Source organism: Neopsephotus bourkii, unplaced genomic scaffold (assembly GCF_033783945.1).
Source record: "Neopsephotus bourkii isolate Nb327-2 ecotype Australia unplaced genomic scaffold, CSIRO-AGI_Nbou_v1 NB_156, whole genome shotgun sequence".
In the NCBI taxonomy this organism is placed as follows: domain Eukaryota; kingdom Metazoa; phylum Chordata; class Aves; order Psittaciformes; family Psittacidae; genus Neopsephotus; species Neopsephotus bourkii.
This window is the reverse complement of record NW_026900673.1, coordinates 99488-119112: the sequence shown is the minus strand read 5'-3', so window position 1 is coordinate 119112 and position 19625 is coordinate 99488. Positions and strand designations below refer to the sequence as shown.

The window sequence follows — 19625 nt, the reverse complement described above, 5'->3', positions numbered from 1 at the left end:
CTAGGAATAAGATACTCTTCTTTCAAGAAAGTATTCCTGCTGTAGCACAGTCTGAAAAACAACAGCATGAACTCAAAGGAAGTCAATTCACATATAACTAAATGGAAACTACCAGACATTTTCTGCATTGTGAAGTTTTCTAAAAACAGAATAGTAAGTAAAATGAAGATGAATGATATGTGCTGAATGCTACTGAATGGTGTTTCTCTTGCAGTAACTCTACATAACAAGACAAGCTAGCACCTAAGTTATATGATATCCAAATACACATTTGTCCTGGGTTCAGTTGTAGCAGTCATTTTTTTCCTTAGTAGCTGGTGCAGTGCTGTGTTTTCAACTTTTGTCTGAGAACAGTGCTGATAACACACCAATGTTTTTAGTTGTTGCCAAGTACTGCTTACTCTGATCAAGGACTTTTCAGTCTCATGCTCTGCCAGCGAGGAGGGGCATGGGAAGCCAGAAGGAAGCAGAGACAGGACACCTGACCCAAACTAGCCAAAGGGATATTCCATACCACAGCATGTCATGCCCAGTATATAAACTGGAGGAAGTTACCCGGAAGGCCGAGGTCACTGCTCGGGTCAGGCTGGGTACTGGTTGGCAGGTGGTGAGCAATTGTATTGTGCATCACTTGTGCTTATTGTTTTCTTTTCCCCTTTTAGTTTTATATTCTCTCCCCTTGTTATTTCTCTTATCACTATTATTATTATTGGTGGTAGTAGTAGTAGTTTTATATTGCACCTTAGTTACTGGACTGTTCTTATCTCAACCCATGGGATTTACACTCCTTTGATTCTCTTCCCCATCCCTCCTGGAGCAGGAGGAAGAAGGTGGGGGAAGGAACGAGCCACTACGTGGTTCTGAGTTACTAGCTGGGTTTAAACCATGACAAAAGGGTAAAGGAGTTGCGACTTAAAACTGAATTCAGTTTCAGGCACCAATTCCTAGATTTGATTCATTCATTGTGTCTTAATACACATTACTCCTTTTCTATACAGTATGTTTTAGCTGAACAACTCTATTTCCAAAAATTGTGTTAGTCAGCAAATGCAAAATCTAATCCCCGTTTCAAAGTGTCATCGAAGTCTTAAGTATTTTATCTACTTATTGGCTTAGTTTACCTGTGCTGTGCTTTCAAAGTGTAATCAATTTGAAAGGAAAAATTAGAACCCATCTAAACCCAGATGACCTCTTCTATCCAAGTACAAAGTATTCATCAAAAAACATGAAATATCTGCCTTAAAAAAAATATGAAAATTTTAAAATTATGCATATTCAAAATGAAGACAATATTATAAGTGACCAAATCAGCCAGGTTTGAGTGCTTACATTTCACTATTATGCTCAAAAGAATTTACCTGAAGATCATTTTGAGGATTCCAATCAGAATCAAAAATTATACATGTATCTGCTGCAGTCAAATTAATGCCCAAACCACCAGCTCTGGTGCACAGAAGGAAGACAAAACGGTCGGAATCTGGCTTGCTGAACCGGTCAATGGCAGCTTGTCTGAGATTGCCTCGTACTCGCCCATCAATTCGTTCATACAAGTATCTGGAAATTGCCATGAATACACACACACAAAGAGGGATAAGAACAGATCTCCTGCTTGCATATTCATTATTTATGGTGAATAGAAGTGATACCAACTAACTTTGATTATCAGAGAATAACATAACAAGGAATCATGACAGAACTTGCATATCTGTAGTACCAATACACATCAGCAAATACAAACACTGGGCATTTTAAGAGAAGTTCATCTGAAATTGCTTCATTAAAGCAAGTACCTGGTTAGATATACCAGGAAACATGTATTACCATGGCACTTTGCTGCACTAAAACACACCATAACCTGAAGTCCCATGTGGACACTTATAAGTTTTTCACATGCTATTATGCTTAGATCCCTGCCTGGGGTCACAGTAGCAGGAAAATGATCTTTCATAATATATACCAAATTGTCTGCACATGTTAGAGGTAACCAAGTAACCAGCAGAAAACAGACCCTGGTAAGCTATCATTGGACAAACTGCATATCAATTCTGTCAAGAGTAATAGAAACAGAACAAAAATGACATGGACAGCACTTCTAACAGTCTTTACCTGTGAATCAGGGGCTTCTTAAACTAAACCCAGCAAATTTAAAAGCCTGAAGTAGAGCTGTCATTTTTGTTACCTTTGATAGTTACAAAAACTCCAATGAAACTTCTGAAATCAAGTGAAACGCTTAAAAAGGGAGCAAATGCTTCTGTATGTTGTAGATGAAGGTGTTGAATGTGTATTTGTTAGTCAAAGAGCCTCAAAACCATTTTTCTACTAATCAGCTATAAAATGGCACAGCAGATAATCCACAGGACAACAGCCATTTTGGCAGGCAGCCATCTCCTACAGTCATGAATTCTGTTAAATATGAAATCTAATCATGCGTGCACTCTAAAATTTCTAATCAAAGAGTAGCATGAGCAAGTTTCACCTCCTATGGATTTCAGAAAATTCTACCTGTAAATGTGATGCACTAATCTAGATGTTACAACATTACAGAAAAAGGAGTATTTTCCATATTGGATACTACTATGAAATTAAAATTAATCTATTAAAATAAAACACATAAACTGTTGAGCTTGCAGTTCAAATAGACTGCTTTATGAAACCAAAACCATAGAAGAATAGAAGTTATATAAAATTATCACAAAAGGAGATTTTAATATATTCTAGTAATGGCTTTCAATATACCTTCTAGTATCCACTGCAGGAAACCTTGACATTCTCACCAATTTTTAACATGCAAACTCTATATTACTATGTAGTACACTGACAAATATACACTTCAAAGCAAAATGTACATTTCAACAAATAGGCTATTAAAACAACCAGAACTATGTCTTTTTATATTTTTTTTTCAGGTTGATATAGCAACAATTTATTGTAACAACCTTTCTGAAGGTTTCATTTGTTGGTGAATAAATGGTAAACCGCCACAGCAAGTTACACAGTGATTAGCCAGAAAGAAAGAATTCCTATCTCTGGTGTGCTGTAATCACTAATCCTGCACTAATATTCAAAGATATGCCCACAGAGAACAACATACTACAGGAGACAGAATAGGGAGTATCTTACCTTTTATGTATAAGGTAATCCTCCAAAATATCAAGGCAGCACACCATTTGAGAGAAGATAAGGACTTTGTGGCCTCCTGCTTTCATTTTTGGAAGAAGTTTATCAATAAGAACCAATTTACCAGCAGACTGGATCATTGCTTGCAGATGGAAGTCTGGAGCACTTAAGTTATATGTTTCTTTAAACTCTCCAAGGATTTTCTCTTCAGCACCTATCAAATAATTTATTTCTGTATCTACAGGTGTATCTATACAAATATCTCCATGTACATACAAGGCCAAGTTACAAAAAAAAAAAATAAAATAAAAAAAAATATCGGTGCTTGTACCCTAAACATGCCTCCATTAGTCGCTGCTGGAAAAAGAACAAAGTTCTAGATGGATCTAAAGTCTAGCAAGAACATCTATTTCTGTGCTCTTTGAAAAGCAGCCTGAAGTTTTTAATCACGGTACCACAGAAAGAACACCTAGAACAAGGTAAATCCCCCAACTGCAAAACCAAAAATACTTGTTCTCATGTGTCACATAAAAAACTAAAAAAAAAAAAAACCAACAAAAAAAAAACCAACCAACAACCAAAACCAAGAAAAAACACACACCCAAAAAAAAAGAAAAAACACAAAGAAAAATCAAAAAACCCCAACAACTAAAGAACAAGTCCTTGCATCTCTGTGATATTCTAAATGGGACAAGCATCTTAAAAAAGACTTTCTCTAAGTCCCACTATGATTAAAATCATAGCAAAAACTTCAAGAGCTTAAAAAACTATCCAAATCAGTTATAAGTAACTGAGAAAAACAATGAAGACTGACACAGACCATATCACTTGCAAGAAGCATTAAAAGTTAGCTCTAGTTGTTCTTCACACTGCCTTTAAAGATATATAACATTCCCATGAGATAATAGCTTCTAAATATTCTGTAAAATCTTACAAAGCAAGTTCACATTTCAGGCCTTAAATATGCAAATGCATCACAATTTTGCCTTACATCTATCAAAAACAATGCTTCCACCTAATCCAGTCCCTTGGAAAGTCTGATGAAAACATTTAAGAATTACAAAAGCTCTTATATATTTTAAATATTTAAGAACTACAAAAGTACTAAAAGTAATAGCAAAAAAATCAATAAAAAAAATAAAATAATCAGTCTTTATCATGTATTTACCTTTGATGAGATAAGGGTGATTACAACATTTTCTGAGTTCCATCATGGTGTTAACCAGATTGGGTACATTTGCTTGCCCTGCTCCTTTGGATAAGAAAGCAAAATTTTTCTCCAGAATCGCTCGATAATATTTCTTCTGAATATTAGTTAGTTCTACTTCAATTATAGTTTCCTCCTTTGGAGCCAACTTTTTTTCTACATCTTCCTTTAATCGTCTGAGCATCATGGGTTTCAGGATAGCTTGTAGTTTCTGAACCTAAATGAAACACAACAGTTGGTTCCAACATGAAAAATAATAATATAGTTTAATGAAAAACTTTTGTACTCTACATCATTATTTTTCCCTAGACTTACATATATTTGCCAGATGGTATATAGTCTTATTTTTAATCACAAAGTACTTAAATTTTTTTTACGTACTCCAAAACTGAAAAGAGTATCTTTTTAACACTTGCCTGCAAAGACTCTGCCTACAAAGCAGAACTGCTGCGGTGAATTGCTGAGGTAAATAGCTCGAGAGAGAACGCTTTCAATACCTCAGCGGAGGGAAGCTCAGCATTCAGGAGCCTAAATTCAGAGCAGCAAAAGTCACCGAGGAAGCCTCAAGTCCTCAACAGGACTTGCCCAGGAGCAACCGACTAACAGGGGGCGGCGCCAAGAGCGATGGCACCAGACCTGACTGGGTAAAAACCTGCCACAGGGAGCGCGAGTGACCAGAAGCCTGGTGCGGCAGTTCACACGGGCAGGCAAGCGGGATGGTGAGCACTCGCCTTATGACCAGGGCCTAGTCTAGGAGCTCTGCTCTGGCTGTGGCCAGCGTAGGCACGCAGATAAAGCCCATGAGAGGGGAGGCTGCAGCGCAGAGCGCCCATTGTAGATCATGCAGAAAAGAGGGCATCAACCCAGGAAGCTGGGAAAAACTAACAAAAAAAACCCAAACAAAACTAACAATAAAAGGGAAAAAGAGGACAATTAAAAGCAAGGGGATTCCTCCTAAATCTGTTGTCCCCACCCAGAAATTCTTTGCAGTTCTGCAGGGGGCTAATGAGAAAACACACTTGCAAAATGAACAACCAGCTAATTCACGGGTAAAGAAGGTGACTACTGGTGCTGCCAGGAAAAAGCAGCAGACCATAGTAGTAGGAGACTCTACTTTGAGAGGCACAGAATCTGTCGGCCTGACCCAGTCTCAAGGGAGGTGTGCTGCCTACCAGGGGCTCGGATCAGGGATGTTGCACAGAGGCTGCCTGGTCTAATAAGTCCCACTGACTTACCCACTTCCAGTCATTCATGTGGGTGCTAGTGATATAGACAGCAGTAGTCCAGAGAATATTAAGAAGGACTACAGAGCCCTGGAGGAGGTGGTTAGGGGCTCTGGAGCTCAGACAGCTTTTTCATCAATTCACCAGGATAAAGGGGAACACCTTAAAAAGGCGAGGTGGATTTGGCAGGTTAATAAATGGTTAGAGCAGTGGAGCCATAGTCAAGGGCTTGGGTATCTAGAACATGGGACTCAATTTGGGAGGCCAGGTCTACTGGAGGGTGGTGGAGCTGGTCAAAGGGGAAGAGAGGTTTTGGTAGGAGGCTTGCCAGGCTGGTCAAGAAAGCTTTAAACTAAATGTGTTGGGGGAGGGGGGCATCATTCCATCCCAACACACCCAGTCAGTCACCAGCACCTGTAATAAAGGCTCAGAGCAATGTAGAGATATTCCAGCCGCTCCAGTAAATGAGCCAGCTTCATTTGGAGCTCGGCTCAAATGCCTCTATACAAATGCCGGTAGTATGGGGAACAAACAAGAGGAATTAGAGATGTGTGCATGTCTGCAAGGATATAACAGGCATCACAGAAACATGGTGGGATGGCTCCTATGACTGGAGTGCTGGAATGGAAGGTTACAGGCTCTTTAGAAAGGACAGGCCCATCAGACAGGGAGGGGGAGTTGCTATTTATGTTAGGGATAGGCTGGAGAATATGGAACTCTGGGGACAGGTAATCAGTCAAAAGAGAGTTTGTAGGTCAGGGTTAAAGGGAGAACAGCAACGGGAGACATTACTGTAGGGATCTGTTACAGACTGCCTGATAAAGAGGACTCTGTGGATGAAGCACTCTATAGACAAATAGGAACAGCCTCATGCTCGGAAGCCCTTGTCCTCATGGGGGCCTTCAACCACCCTGATATCTGTAAGAGGGACAGTATGGCCTGGCACAAGCAATCCAGGAGGTTTCTCGATTGTGTGGAAGACAACTTCCTCCTGCAAGTATCAGAGGAGCTGACAAGGAGAGGTGCCATGCTTGACCACATGCTCACCAACAGGGAGGGGATGGTTGGAAATGTGATCCTCCAGGGCAGCTTTAGTTGTAATGATCATGAGACGGTTGAGTTCAAGATCCTCAGGACAGTGAGAAAAACGTGCAGCAAGCTCACTGCCCTGGACTTCAAGAGAGCAGACTTTGGCCTCTTCAGGAACCTGCTTAATAAGGTTCCATGGGATATAGCCCCAGAGGGCAGGGGGGCCCAAGACTGTTGGTTGATATTCAAGGATCACCTGCTACAAGCTCAGGAGTGCTGCATTCCAACTAGAAGGAAGTGCAGCAGGAGGGCCAGGAGACCTCCTTGGATGGATAAAGAACTTGTGAGGAAAAAAAAAAAAGTAATAAAAAAATAGAAGCTTATAAAAGGTGGAAGCAAGGAAAGGCAGCCTGGAAATAATACAGGGACAGTGTTCAGGAAGCTAGGGACCACGCTAGGAAAGATAAGGCCCAGTTAGAATTAAACTTGGCTAGGGATGAGAAAGATAAAAGGAAGGGATTCTACTGTTACATTGCAAATAAGACAGACTAGGGACAACATGGGCCCTCTCCAGAAGCCATCAGCAAAACTGGCTACCCTGGATTTGGAGAAGGCCTTAGTCTTCACTGGCAAATGCTCTGACCACACCACCCAAGTCCTGGAATGGAGATGAGGGACTGTGAGAATGAAGACCTTAGGACCACTGTAGGAGAGGATCTGGTTCGAGACCATCTTAAGAACCTGAACATGCACAAGTCCATGGGACCTGATAAAATCCATCCTCGGCTCCTGAAGGAGCTGGCAAATGAAGTTGCTAAGCCGCTGTTCATCATATTTGAAAACACATGGCAGTCGACTGAAGTTCCCGATGACTGGAAAAAGGGAAATATAACGCCTATTTTCAAGAAGGGGAAGATGGATGACCCAGGGAACTAGAGACAAGTCAGTCTCACCTCTGTGCCTGGCAAAATCTTGGAGCAGATTCTCCTAGAAGGCATGCTAAGGCACATGAAAAACAACAAGGTTGTTGGTGACAGCCAGCATGGCTTCACTAAGGGGAAATCCTGCCTGACCAATTTGGTGGCCTTCTATGATGGGGCTACAGAACTGATGGACAGGGGCATAGCAGTTGATGTCATCTACCTCGACTTGTGCAAAGCGTTCAACACTGTCCCACACGACATCTTTTGTCTCTAAATTTGAGAGACATCAATTTGATGAATGGACCACTCGGTGGATAAAGAACTGGCTGGATGGACGCACACAAAGAGTTGTGGTCAATGGCTCAATGTCCAGCTGGACACCAGTAACAAGTAGTGTCCCTCAGGGATTGGTGTTGGGACCGGTCTTGTTCAACATCTTTGTTGGTGACATGGACAGTGGGATTTAGTGCACCCTCAGGAAATTTGCCAATGACACCAAGCTGTATGGTTTGGTTGATACGCTGGAGGGAAGGAATGCCATCCAGAGGGACCTTGACACACATGTGAGGTGGGTTGATGGCAACCTTACGAAGTTTAACCATGACAAGTGCAAGGTCCTACACCTGGGTTGGAGCAATCCCAGGCACAGCTACAGGCTGGGCAGAGAAGAGATTCAGAGCAGCCCTGCGGAGAAGGACTTCGGGGTGTTAGTCAATGAGAAACTGAATATGAGCCACCAGTGTGTGCTCGCAGACAGAAAGCCAACTATATCCTGGGCTGCATCAAAAGGAGCGTGAGCAGCATAAAAAGGACATGGAACTGTTGGAACAAGTCCAGAGGAGAGCCACAAGGATGATCAGGGGGCTGGAGCACATCCCGTGTGAAGACAGTCTGAGAAAATTGGAGCTGTTCAGCCTGGAGAAGAGAAGGCTGTGTGGGGACCTTATAGCAGCCTTCCTGTGTCTGAAGAGGGCCTATAGGGATGCTGGGGAGGACTCTTCTTTAGGGACTGTAGTGACAGGACAAGAGGTAATGGGTTAAAACTTAAATAGGTGAAGTTTAGATTGGATATAAGGAAGAAGTTCTTTACTGTAAGGCTGATGAGGCACTGGAATGGGTTGCCCAAGGAAGCTGTGAATGCTCCATCCCCGGCAGTGTTCAAGGCCAGGTTGGACAGAGCCTTGGGTGACATGGTTTAGTGTGAGGTGTCCCTGCCCATGGCAGGGGGGTTGGAACTTGATGGTCTTAATGTTCTTTCCAACCCTAACTATTCTATGATTCTATGATTCTAAAACCAGAAAGCTTCAATTTTTTATTATTCTCACTAGTTGCCAAATCTAAAAAACTGGCACAAAAAAATTAATTATTTTATATAAAATACCACATTTAACTGATTTCTACTGCCTGCAGAGTTCAGAGAAATCTCATGACAAAAGAACTCATTAGGAGTATGTCGGGAGCAATAACTGTTAATATCCAAAACAAAAGTTTTCCCTTCGAGGAAGTCACTCTTGCACACTGAAGCTCAAAATGAACTTATGCAACATGCAATACCTGTTCCTCTGTTTTAAGTTCTCCAAATTCTTGCATGAATGTAGATTCAGCAGGAAAACGCAAAGGTTCAAGAAAATGAAGGAGGCTGAATAATTCCTCTACTGTGTTCTGCAGAGGGGTACCTGTTAACAGCACTTTATGCTCCTACAAAAGGAAACAAAACTCCTATGACCATACGTGCACACATTTGCAAAAGCTTTTGTGTCAAGTCTCAGTGTCAGAACATGAAAATACCAGTTCTACATGTCAGTAAGTACACAGATAATACAGTTGAACAGGTTTATCAGGAACAACAGTTAAGTATTTTCTACTAGCTTTTTGTTAAATCCTGTCTTCCTACATCAGTAATGATGAAATGACTGATCACTGCAAATTTGTCTGTAACAGTCACACATGCATAATCCTCTCTATTGTGGTTAAAATATACACACTGAGCATGTATCAAAAAGCAAGTAAGATGACTGCTGAGAACATGTAGCAACAAGTGTATCAAAGTAAGAATGAAATCAAATGCGCAATGCAAAATTCGTCATGGTGGATCGTCTATTAATGCACCAAAAGCCTGAAGATTCATGGTAGTATCCGCTTTTAAAAAATCTTTTGCTACACCAAATAAAACCTTAACTCAGGACTAGATAATAATTCTGTTTGACATTTTACTACTTGCTTTTATTGTTAAAAAAACTTGTTTAAAATACTTTCCATGTTTTTAAACATTAATTACTGCACAAAAAATTTACATTAAACTTATGATTTATTATCATACTGTACTTAACTGGAATCAAACCACAAAAGTGAAATATGGTCACTCACAAGGTTCATTAATTTTAGTCCTTCCAAGAGTTTGCAGTTTTTGTTCTTCAGTCTGTGAGCTTCATCAATAATAACACATCGCCATTCAATGGCATTTAACTCTGGACACCCACCAAGAATCATTTCAAAAGTTGTGATAATGGCTTGGAATCTGTAGGTACCACGAATGATACATCCCTAGAGATTCATCAACACATAGAAGTTGTTACATTATCTGGAATCCATTCAATTTACAGATTTTTGTTGCTGAAATTTTAACAAGAGCCAGACATCAGATTTTACATTATAAATTGTTTTGTCATCCCATATACATTTATTTCACCTCCATAACTCTGTAATTAATACTAATGAGTAATTATCCATAGCCATAAATCCAATATTATGTAACCAACAATAAAATGTTAAGCACTTTTAAATTACAGATACAACCATCTAATAGAACTGTTTCAAAAAGGTATATATAGATAGTATCACATTTTTAACCCTGGTAAAATCTGAAAGACTGACAGGAAAAACCCTACAGTCAATCAATCAAAATATATGACAGTAATACATTTATCACTTATACAGTAAATAATGAAAGTATCACCTGAGGACTAAATGAACACTTTTCCTCCAACTTACTCAATTCGGGTCATCTGACAAAGAGAATATGTAAAGTCCTTCAAAAGGCAATATACAATAAGTCACTGGAGAAACAAATGCCATTTTAATATTTAGCACTACTTAAAAAGAAGTTTGCAGCATTAACAATTTTGTAGAAATACAGTGATAGTTAAAAAAAGTTTATAAAGAATATATAGAATGAGGGAAAAAACACAGATTTCATGCCATTTAATGTGAAGTTTTTCAGACAGAAAAGCTAACTGTACACAGACAAAGCTAGAAAAAAGGAAATCAACAGCTACATAAAAGTAACGTAGAGCTTAATTGGCTGTATTTTTGTTCTCACTGCTTTTCTTATTCAGGACTCAACTGCAACCATCTGTGTACACTTCCATCTCCACAATGAGTAACAGCATCACTGCTATTCAACTGCAAAATTACTCAGCATCCCAAAATAATATATATCTTGCTGCAACCACTTCCACAAAATTAGCTCAGTAAGGATATGTTCAAGATTTTGATATGTAAAAAGCTTGAAAATCACATCATGGGATGTAAAATGACCTTCATTAAGACATATGTATGGATAATGTAAAGTTTGCTTTCATTACTACTACCTGAAACAGGTTTTGGGTAAGTTACAGCATAGAAGTGTCATTACATTACCTGTGAGTCCCTGAAGTACATTTCATACTGCTGAATCATCTGCCTGCTGATCATGCTTCCATGATACACTACAACATTAAGGTCAGTCCACGTGCGAAATTCTCTTTCCCAGTTTGTTATGGTGGAAAGCGGAGCTATGATCAGAAAAGGCCCTCTTATACCAGCCAGGAGGATTTCATAGAGGAATGTAATTGACTGAATGGTTTTGCCAAGACCCATTTCATCTGCTAAAATACAGTTTTGCCTGAAAACAAAATATATTTGTGATTAACATCAGAGAAAGTAAAGACACTAAAGCTGTTATTCAAATAGGCAATTTATAAAACCAAAGTCAAATAGTCAAAATTGTGGCACTGTAAAAGATGCTTGCAAAGGTTCCCTGGTTACGGTGAAAAAATGAACTCAGTATACAAAGCCACAAGCTTTCAACCGTGTTTAGCACTGTCAAAAACCTGAGAATAGTGTGTTCTGTGAGGTTTTCCTAGAAAAAGATTTGAAAAGCATTCTTTTGGAGCTATATCTGCCCTAATTAAAGGATTTCAAATCAATCAGATTTCCTACATGTACACTCACCTTGACAAAACTGCTAGAAATTAATGAAGATTCCCCAAAAGCCACAGATGGAAAGTATCCCAGCTACACCCACATAAAAGGAGTGCATTATAGCATCACTGCCAAATTTCCCTTCCTGTTTTCAGAACTGAGACAGATGCATATAATCAAATTACTACATGAAGTACCACTAGGTGCTCACCTTCAGCCATACATTCCAGCCCTTCAAGCTGTTTGCACACATGCTCACACAGCTATGTAGTGCTTAACTAAGAATTAAAACAAATTGTATGGTAAAATTGTATGCTCACTGACATAACCTTTATAAAGGGCAGGCAACTGATATTTAGAAATAAAGCAAGCAGGAAGATTCATGAATAGAAATCCAATTTATATACAGAGAAAATACATTGTTCTGGGAAAAAAAAAAAAACCACAATCTTGAAAGCTTTTATATTCCTGTTAATGTATCGTAGCATTGTTTAACAAAAATTAACTTTAGCTTACAACATAGAAAACACAATTATTTACTGGCCTTAATTTTGAAGAAAGTAACTTTATTTGGAATACAAACTAATTCTAGAAATTATTCTGAAATATGCAAATATTTCCTAGTTGTTCCAAAAATTCTGAAAGCTTGTACTTTGGTGGAAGTTGCCTTTTATTTTAATTTCCTCATAGGTCTTGAAAATTCATTTTCAGTTAGGTTAGTTTTATTCTTTTAAGATTTGCTTTGTTACTCTTGTTGATAAAAATATGCCTGTACACCCAAAGGAATAGATTTTTTTTCCAGTTACACCCTTTTAGCTATAAGCAGAGAGATTAAGATAAATTTAACTAAAACTGATTCATCCCCAGTAATAATGATTCACCCCATATGGTTTAAAGTTTACATTAAAAAACATTCCATAGATATACCTATTGTACCAGTTGAATAGGAGCCAGTTAAGTCCTTCCAGTTGATATTCCCTGAGCTGATTGCCATTTTTATATTCCCTGGACTGTTCTATCTTCTTCCATGAGTTTGGAGGTGGTCGGTCCTTTAAGGGAAAGATTAATACATGTGCAAGTTGGTACATGCTTTATTTTTCAAGAACTTTTTAACTCACTATTTCCAAAGTGTAACAACTTAGACTTACAATTCAACCTTAAAACTGGGAAGGTGTTAACACTGCTTACTAATTGCTAGTTTGTGGAAACCTGAAATTTGTATTTCTTTAAAGTAACACTTTGAAAACTAATTTAATACCTTATTATAATAATATCAAGCAACTAATTTCTAAAACTAAGAATGCAAATAGCTTGGCACTGGTAATTTGAAACAGTAATTCACTTACACAAGAAGCTTCAAGAATATATGAAGTTTCACTTTGTAAGCTCTAAGAACAGCTGTCCTACAGCCAGAGCCAACCAAGTATTTGGGACTACAAACATCCCCAAAGTCTAAGTAACTCTTGATGCTGACGCTATCCTTCTGAAGCGATTTGGGCAATCTACAGTTACTATGATCTTGCCCTTTACTTTCAGCACTTGACCTGGTCACTGCTGATCACTCAATCTCACAGCCAATTCAGGAAGCCAACAACTTGTCCTGGGTTAGGGAACATAAACAAGTAGACTTGTGAGCAGTTTAGTTCCCTGAATCGATTTCACCAAGGGATCAGATGAAAGACAGTATAAGCATACACAGTATCATGATGCAAAGAACATGACAAAACAGACCACAACAGTATCAAGGCACAGCATCATAATGTCCCTAGCAAGCTAAAGGAAAGCTGAGAAGCTACATATAAATATACACAAACACACACTAGTTCCCAAGCCTGGAGACTCAACTGGCTGGCCATAAGCTTAGCAGGGAATTCAAAGAAATTATGAGGGTCTTGATTTATACTAGGTAGGATTCCAGCAGAAAACACTCTCTTCAGATAGCTTCTGCTTTGTACCTTGAGCAAACCCACACATTCGAGCAAAAATATTTTTAGTTACAAGCTTTTATGACCAGCTGCACTCCCCCCCCATTTCTCAGTTTTTATAAAAGCTTGCATTCACTCTAGACTCATGTGGCCTTATCTGCCCAGCTCTGAATTTTGTACCTCTTTCTTGCCAATGTCAACATCACCCATCTCTGAGCAGCAGTAGCTGTCCCTCCCCAGCAGCTGTGACTTCCTCCCCTCTCCCAAAGCACCCATCTGTCCACTCCCCCACACCAGGAGCAGCCAGGCTCCTGCTCACAGGGCTGCTGTCAGCAAACACTCTCTTGTAGTTCCACAGTTCTTGTAGTGGAACAGAAAATACTTGTTGCTGATGCTAAAATAACTGTCATTTGTACAGGTGCACTTTAGTCATCCTTTTTTCTCTCAAAGCCAAATATGGCAACAGAGAGGTATAAAAGCCCTTCTTTCCACATGCCAAAATGGCAGAATTTAAAATAAACACTAGAAAAATGAATTAAATATAATATGAAGACATTAATTGTGACTGTTATTGTCCATAGACAGAAAAAACTATTAAAATAAAATACAAGCCTACAAATTAGAACACTGTGCATATTCAGTTATGTAAAATAAATAAGTCAGAACAAGTGTGGCACTACACCACACAGGACACACGTCTCACTCTGACAATGACATACATGGCTTCAAATAGAACTATTTTTTCTCCTGATCTAGGAGACAAAAAACTGATAATTTAAAGATAAAACACATTTCCTTATTAGGTGCATTTTTCTTCCTTTCAGCTAGCCCTTTATGACAAGAAAAATAAAAGCAAGAATTACAGAATCTGCTTGACAGACCTTGTTTGCCAATTTCCTTCAGTGTCAAAGTACAAGACTTAACCGTGTTCTCTAGAGGATGTTTATACTTTATTCTGTTTTCTCCTTGTCTTAAAACTGTTTAGATTCTATGATAGCCAGCTTCAATGTACTGCTCATCACTCAAAGTTTAGCACTTAATATTTTTTTGTAAACTTTTGTTTTTTAACAGAGTAACAAATTAAATGAGAATTTTATCTATGTCTACCTGAAAATATCATTATTCCTAGGTAACAAGGCACAGAAATCCTTTACACAGAACGCCAATAAGCCTTATGTTTTAACACAAAAGCTTAAAGTCGGGAAAACCATATCCAATTTGCCAAGACAGACAAGTAAATGAGGTATAATTTTACCAATCTCCTGAAGTCAGGCCTGGAAGCTTGCAATTGTTCAAATTCTTCTATTTTTGCTTGATCTACATCTTCTTTCAGCTCCCATGTACTGTCTTCATATGGCAATGAACACCATTTTACTAAGTAGTAAATAACAGGCTGCAGAAGAAAATTCTCAATGTTATCAGCTTTTAATTTAGTACAAAGACTGTTAGTATGCCTTAGTATTTGAGTAGCTACCTTGCATGAGAGCTGGGAACAGAAGCACATTTCTGATACTATTTAAAATACTGGGTATATATTCTTGTTATCTACTTACTTAACCTTGGCTTCTCATACTCTTGCCACTTGTAGACCCCTGGAGTACATTAAAATCCCACATACCCACAAGTAAATCTAATTCGTAGGAAAAGATAAATTACTACATTTGTGATGTTTGCCCCATTTTTACAAACTAGAATTTACCGGACTAGAGAGGTGCCACCCAGAACATTTCTTCTACTCTCCAAATCAGGCTACCTAAGCCTAAAACAAAGAACTTGAAAAAGTTCCTAACACAGAAGTCTTCTCAACAAAAGAGAAAGCTTTACAGGTCAGATGGAATTTAGGAAAAGCCTCAAAAGATAGAACCTAAGCAGATTACCTTATTTAGAATCAGAAAAAAAAAATAAAAAATAATGAAATAAAATGTGAACTTTCAAGACCTTGGGGAAAGTCTTATGACAACAACACATTATTTCCTAAAAAGTGTAATAATAGCAAATCAGCTGCATACAATGAAAAATAATTTCAACCCTCTACCCTGCTTTAGGAAGATTAATGCAGAAATCACTGGATAAAAATCTGCTTGTTTTGCTGCTTAGAAGAACAAAATAAGCTTCATAACTATTCCAATAGACTTAATCAACAACTGTCAGTATTCCTTTGCTGCTTCAGACTCTTTCTGAATTTTGGCAATTGATTTGCCTTTCTGTTTTCTGTTTTGTAATAGTGATCAGGGAACCACTGAACCTGGTGTTTTTTTCAGTGACCCCTGTCACTATCAGACAGGACAGCACATGGGATTGCCTTTCATCAGAACTCACAAGGCAATTCTCAGACATCACTTTTATGTTAGTAACTACCCGAGCTTTGTCTACTAGCACCTACTAATACCAATAAAAATATAAGCCAATGAACTCTGATTTCTATTTCAAAATACATGGCTAGCATAAGAAAATACAAGATTGTCTCATTAGAAAATATTATGGAAGCTCAAAATCATTAAGGTGCTACTCTGAAATCTGCTAAAAATCACTATTATCAGTCAGTACTTGGAGATATATCTTCTTGACTTGATTCAAGATGTATTTACCTCACCAGTATCCTTATCTTCACAAAGAGATACTTCTAATACACGATCTACTTCAACATAGTCAGGATTAAAAGGGTCTTCTTCCATCTGCAATGCAAGATTAATAAAATCAGTAGAGAAAAAAAAAAAAAGCTGGTATATGGCAGAGTCTCATCATACACAAAATGAGTCTGGCAGTTGGAAACTACTGAGGCTTTAGCACACACCTTAAAACATATTCCCCCCCATTCCCTCCCCCCATTTTTTTTCTGGCAACAGACACTGAAGAGAGATCTGACATTAGAATAGAAAATACAGTCATTTAGGGATCAAGTGCTGTATTGGGAAAGTCTTACTAACATAATCTTCCCTTCCTTACCACTTTTAAGTAATTACCCAAACAGTCCCAATTTTAAACCATGCATGTCAGAATAGTGCAGTGTAGAGACAGTGTTCTCACAGGAGAATGGATAATTGGTACATAAACTCTGAATAATCCTGAAAGATACAGCAAGGCCGTGAGAGGCCCAAGGAAGCTTAAGCAAGCAAGATAAGAAGCAGCTGTAATTCACTGACTTATGAGAACTGTGAACTGTTGGCAAGCTTTTGAGGTCAAGTTCTCACACCTGTGCTTAACCAATTATGTGCTAGTTGCTAAGGGTCTTCAAGACATGTATCCAATCATAATATGCCAAATCACTGTAAGTGCCTGTAAGAAATGGTATATAAGGAGTTAAAGCTTTGTAATAAATTGGCATTCGCTGATCACATTGATCGTCTCTGTGTTGTCCGTGACTCCTGTGTCGACAGTGCAGTGACTCCAGAACACTTGCTCTTACAATTATGTTTAAAAAAAAAAAAAAAACCAAACCCAAAACAAACCGACCAAAAAACCCCACCAACCTGCTGCAACCAAAACCCCAACCCCAACGGCTAATTTTTACTGCTCAACATGCAGCTGTTCTACTTGAAAGCAAGCTCTTAACTATAATTTTACAAAGAATAAAGCTTATTTAGCTGTCTATTTCATACTCACATCTGCAAAAAAGTGAGCTCTTTGTGCTTGCCTTTGTTTGAATCGTTTTATTTTCTGCTGGATTCTTTTATCCTTTAAAAGCTGTTGTTCTGTGGCCCACTCACAGTGAAGATAAGAGCTAAAATTTAGAGATTAACATATTAGTTAAAACAAAAGCTTATTATCAATTTTTAATATACAGGTAAAAAGAATATTTTATAAAGCAGAATTTCACTCAAAAATAGACCCTTTTATCATTTAAGACAGAATTCACTGAAAAAAAAATCAAAGATCGGTGGATAAAGAATTGGCTGGATGGACGCATACAAAGAGTTGTGGTCAATGGAGCAATGTCCTGTTGGAGACCAGTAAAGAGCGGTGGACCTCAGGGATCGGTGTTGGGAACAGTCCTGTTCAACATCTTTGCCGGTGACATGGACACTGGGACTGAGTGCGCCCTCAGCAAGTTTGCCCATGACACCAAGCTGTGCAGTTCAGTTGATAATGAACCTGCTGTACCTGTCACTTGGGTTAGTGTAGCTGCTGTATTTGGAGTTGGAGTAGCTGTGTTTTCTGTTGCCTTGCCATCAGATACAGAGGCTGCTTTTTTTTTCCCTTTGAAGGAACTGGATAGCGTTGAACAGGGCTCTGTAAGCACAGGCCAAGTCCCAACATGTTGCCATGATTTGTCCCACTCTGATATGACCAGGATGACAACACACCTCATTTAAGTATTTTACTAATTTTTCTGGATTTTACACTTGTTCAGTGGTGAAGTTCCAAAGCACTGGAGGGGCCCACTGGCCCAGATACTTGCCAATACTATCCCACACACCCTGCCACTCATGACTGTCCAGCCTTGGGGAAAATCTCTTGGTCCTCCTATAACATTGTCTACCTCTAGACAAGACCCAAACCTGACTCTGCTTAACTTTTGAGATCAGACAAAATGGTCGTGAGTAAAACACACTCTGTATGTGTGCTAACATGCTGACACCCATCACAATCAGCAGGCAAGTCTCAAGGGTACCCAAAGGCCATTCAAAACCTTCAGAACTCTCAAATGATGATGTAAAGAGGCTGGTGTGGGGGCTGGGAAGGTAAGGAGATGTCTCCTTCATAGGCTGACCACCCGAGGAGGAGAAAAAAAATGTGTAATTGCTAAGCACTTCCATATTATACCTCCCAAAGTATAGACGTGATGACCACACTGAGAATACAAGCCAGACCAGTTTCATGATCAATAAGTCAATCGTATAACAAGTCATCACCATAAAGCACAGCGAAACAAGAACCTTAGCCCAGGCCCCTCAGCCAATAAACACTAAAACAGCAAATACCGGCTGTAAGTAAGGTACAACATGCTGAAACCCGAGATCAAATGCAACAACTCTGAGAGCCAATAAATCCACATTGTAATGTGACTATTAATCCAAAACAGTGACTGTTCATCACAAATAGGATTAGACAAACTCTGGTCAGATCTCTCATTATGTGAACCCTTTGTGCCCCATGCTGGCTGCCACAAAGAAGTGTCATGGTTTAAGCCGAGCCGGCAACCCAGAACCACACAGCCGCTTGCTCACTCCCCCCCGACTCCCAGAGGGATGGGGAAGAGAATCGAAAGAATGTAACTCCCACAGGTTGAGGTAAGAACAGTCCAGTAACTAAGGTATAACACAAAAACACTACTGCTACCAGCAATAATAATAATGATAAGGGGAATAACAAGGAAAGAGAATACAACTGCTCACCACCCGCTGACTGATAACCAGCCCAACCTGAGTATCATCTAGCCCTTCTGGGTAACTGCCCCCAGTTTATATACTGGGCATGATGTGCTGTGGTATGGAATACCTCTTTGGCTAGTTTGGGTCAGGTGTCCTGTCTCTGCTTCCTCTCGACTTCCCCTCCTCCCTGGCAGAGCATGAGACTCAAGAAGTCCTTGGTCAGAGTAAACATTACTGAGCAACAACTAAAAACATCGGTGTTATCAGCATTGTTCTCAGGCTGAGAGTCAAAAACACAGCACTGCACCAGGTACTAAGACTGAGAAAAATTACTGCTACTGCTGAACCCAGGACAGCTGGAGAGAAGGAATGCTATCCAGAGGGACCCTGACATGCTTGAGAGGTGGGCCGATGGCAACCTCATGAAGTTCAACCAAGCCAACTGCAAAGTCCTACACCTGGGTCAGGACTAGCCCAGGTACAGCTACAAGTTGGGCAGAGAAGAGGTTCAGAGCAGCCCTGTGGAGAAGGACTTGGGGGTGTTGGTTGATGAGAAAATGAACATGAGCCGGCAGTGTGCACTTGCAACCCAGAAAGCCAATCGTATCCTGGGCTGCATCAAAAGAAGCCTGACCAGCAGGTCAAAGGAGGTGATCCTGCCCATCTACTCTGCTCTTGTGAGGCCTCACTTGGAGTACTGTGTACAG

The 19625-nt window shown here is 39.4% G+C and overlaps 1 protein-coding gene across 3 annotated transcripts in view; it reads right to left on the bottom strand.

Annotated features, from left to right (window-relative positions):
• LOC133221175 (chromodomain-helicase-DNA-binding protein 9-like) overlaps positions 1–19625 on the bottom strand; it is a 101940-nt gene that overhangs the window by 33237 nt on the left and 49078 nt on the right. For all 3 annotated transcript variants that reach the window (XM_061369879.1, XM_061369894.1, XM_061369889.1), the window contains 10 exons: positions 17210–17327; positions 16195–16281; positions 14862–14999; positions 12609–12730; positions 11139–11382; positions 9867–10043; positions 9054–9197; positions 4286–4541; positions 3121–3331; positions 1359–1554 (listed from right to left, as the gene is read on the bottom strand). In XM_061369879.1, coding sequence (XP_061225863.1) covers positions 1359–1554; positions 3121–3331; positions 4286–4541; positions 9054–9197; positions 9867–10043; positions 11139–11382; positions 12609–12730; positions 14862–14999; positions 16195–16281; positions 17210–17327 — 1693 coding nt within the window. The remainder of the gene's footprint in view (positions 1–1358; positions 1555–3120; positions 3332–4285; positions 4542–9053; positions 9198–9866; positions 10044–11138; positions 11383–12608; positions 12731–14861; positions 15000–16194; positions 16282–17209; positions 17328–19625) is intronic.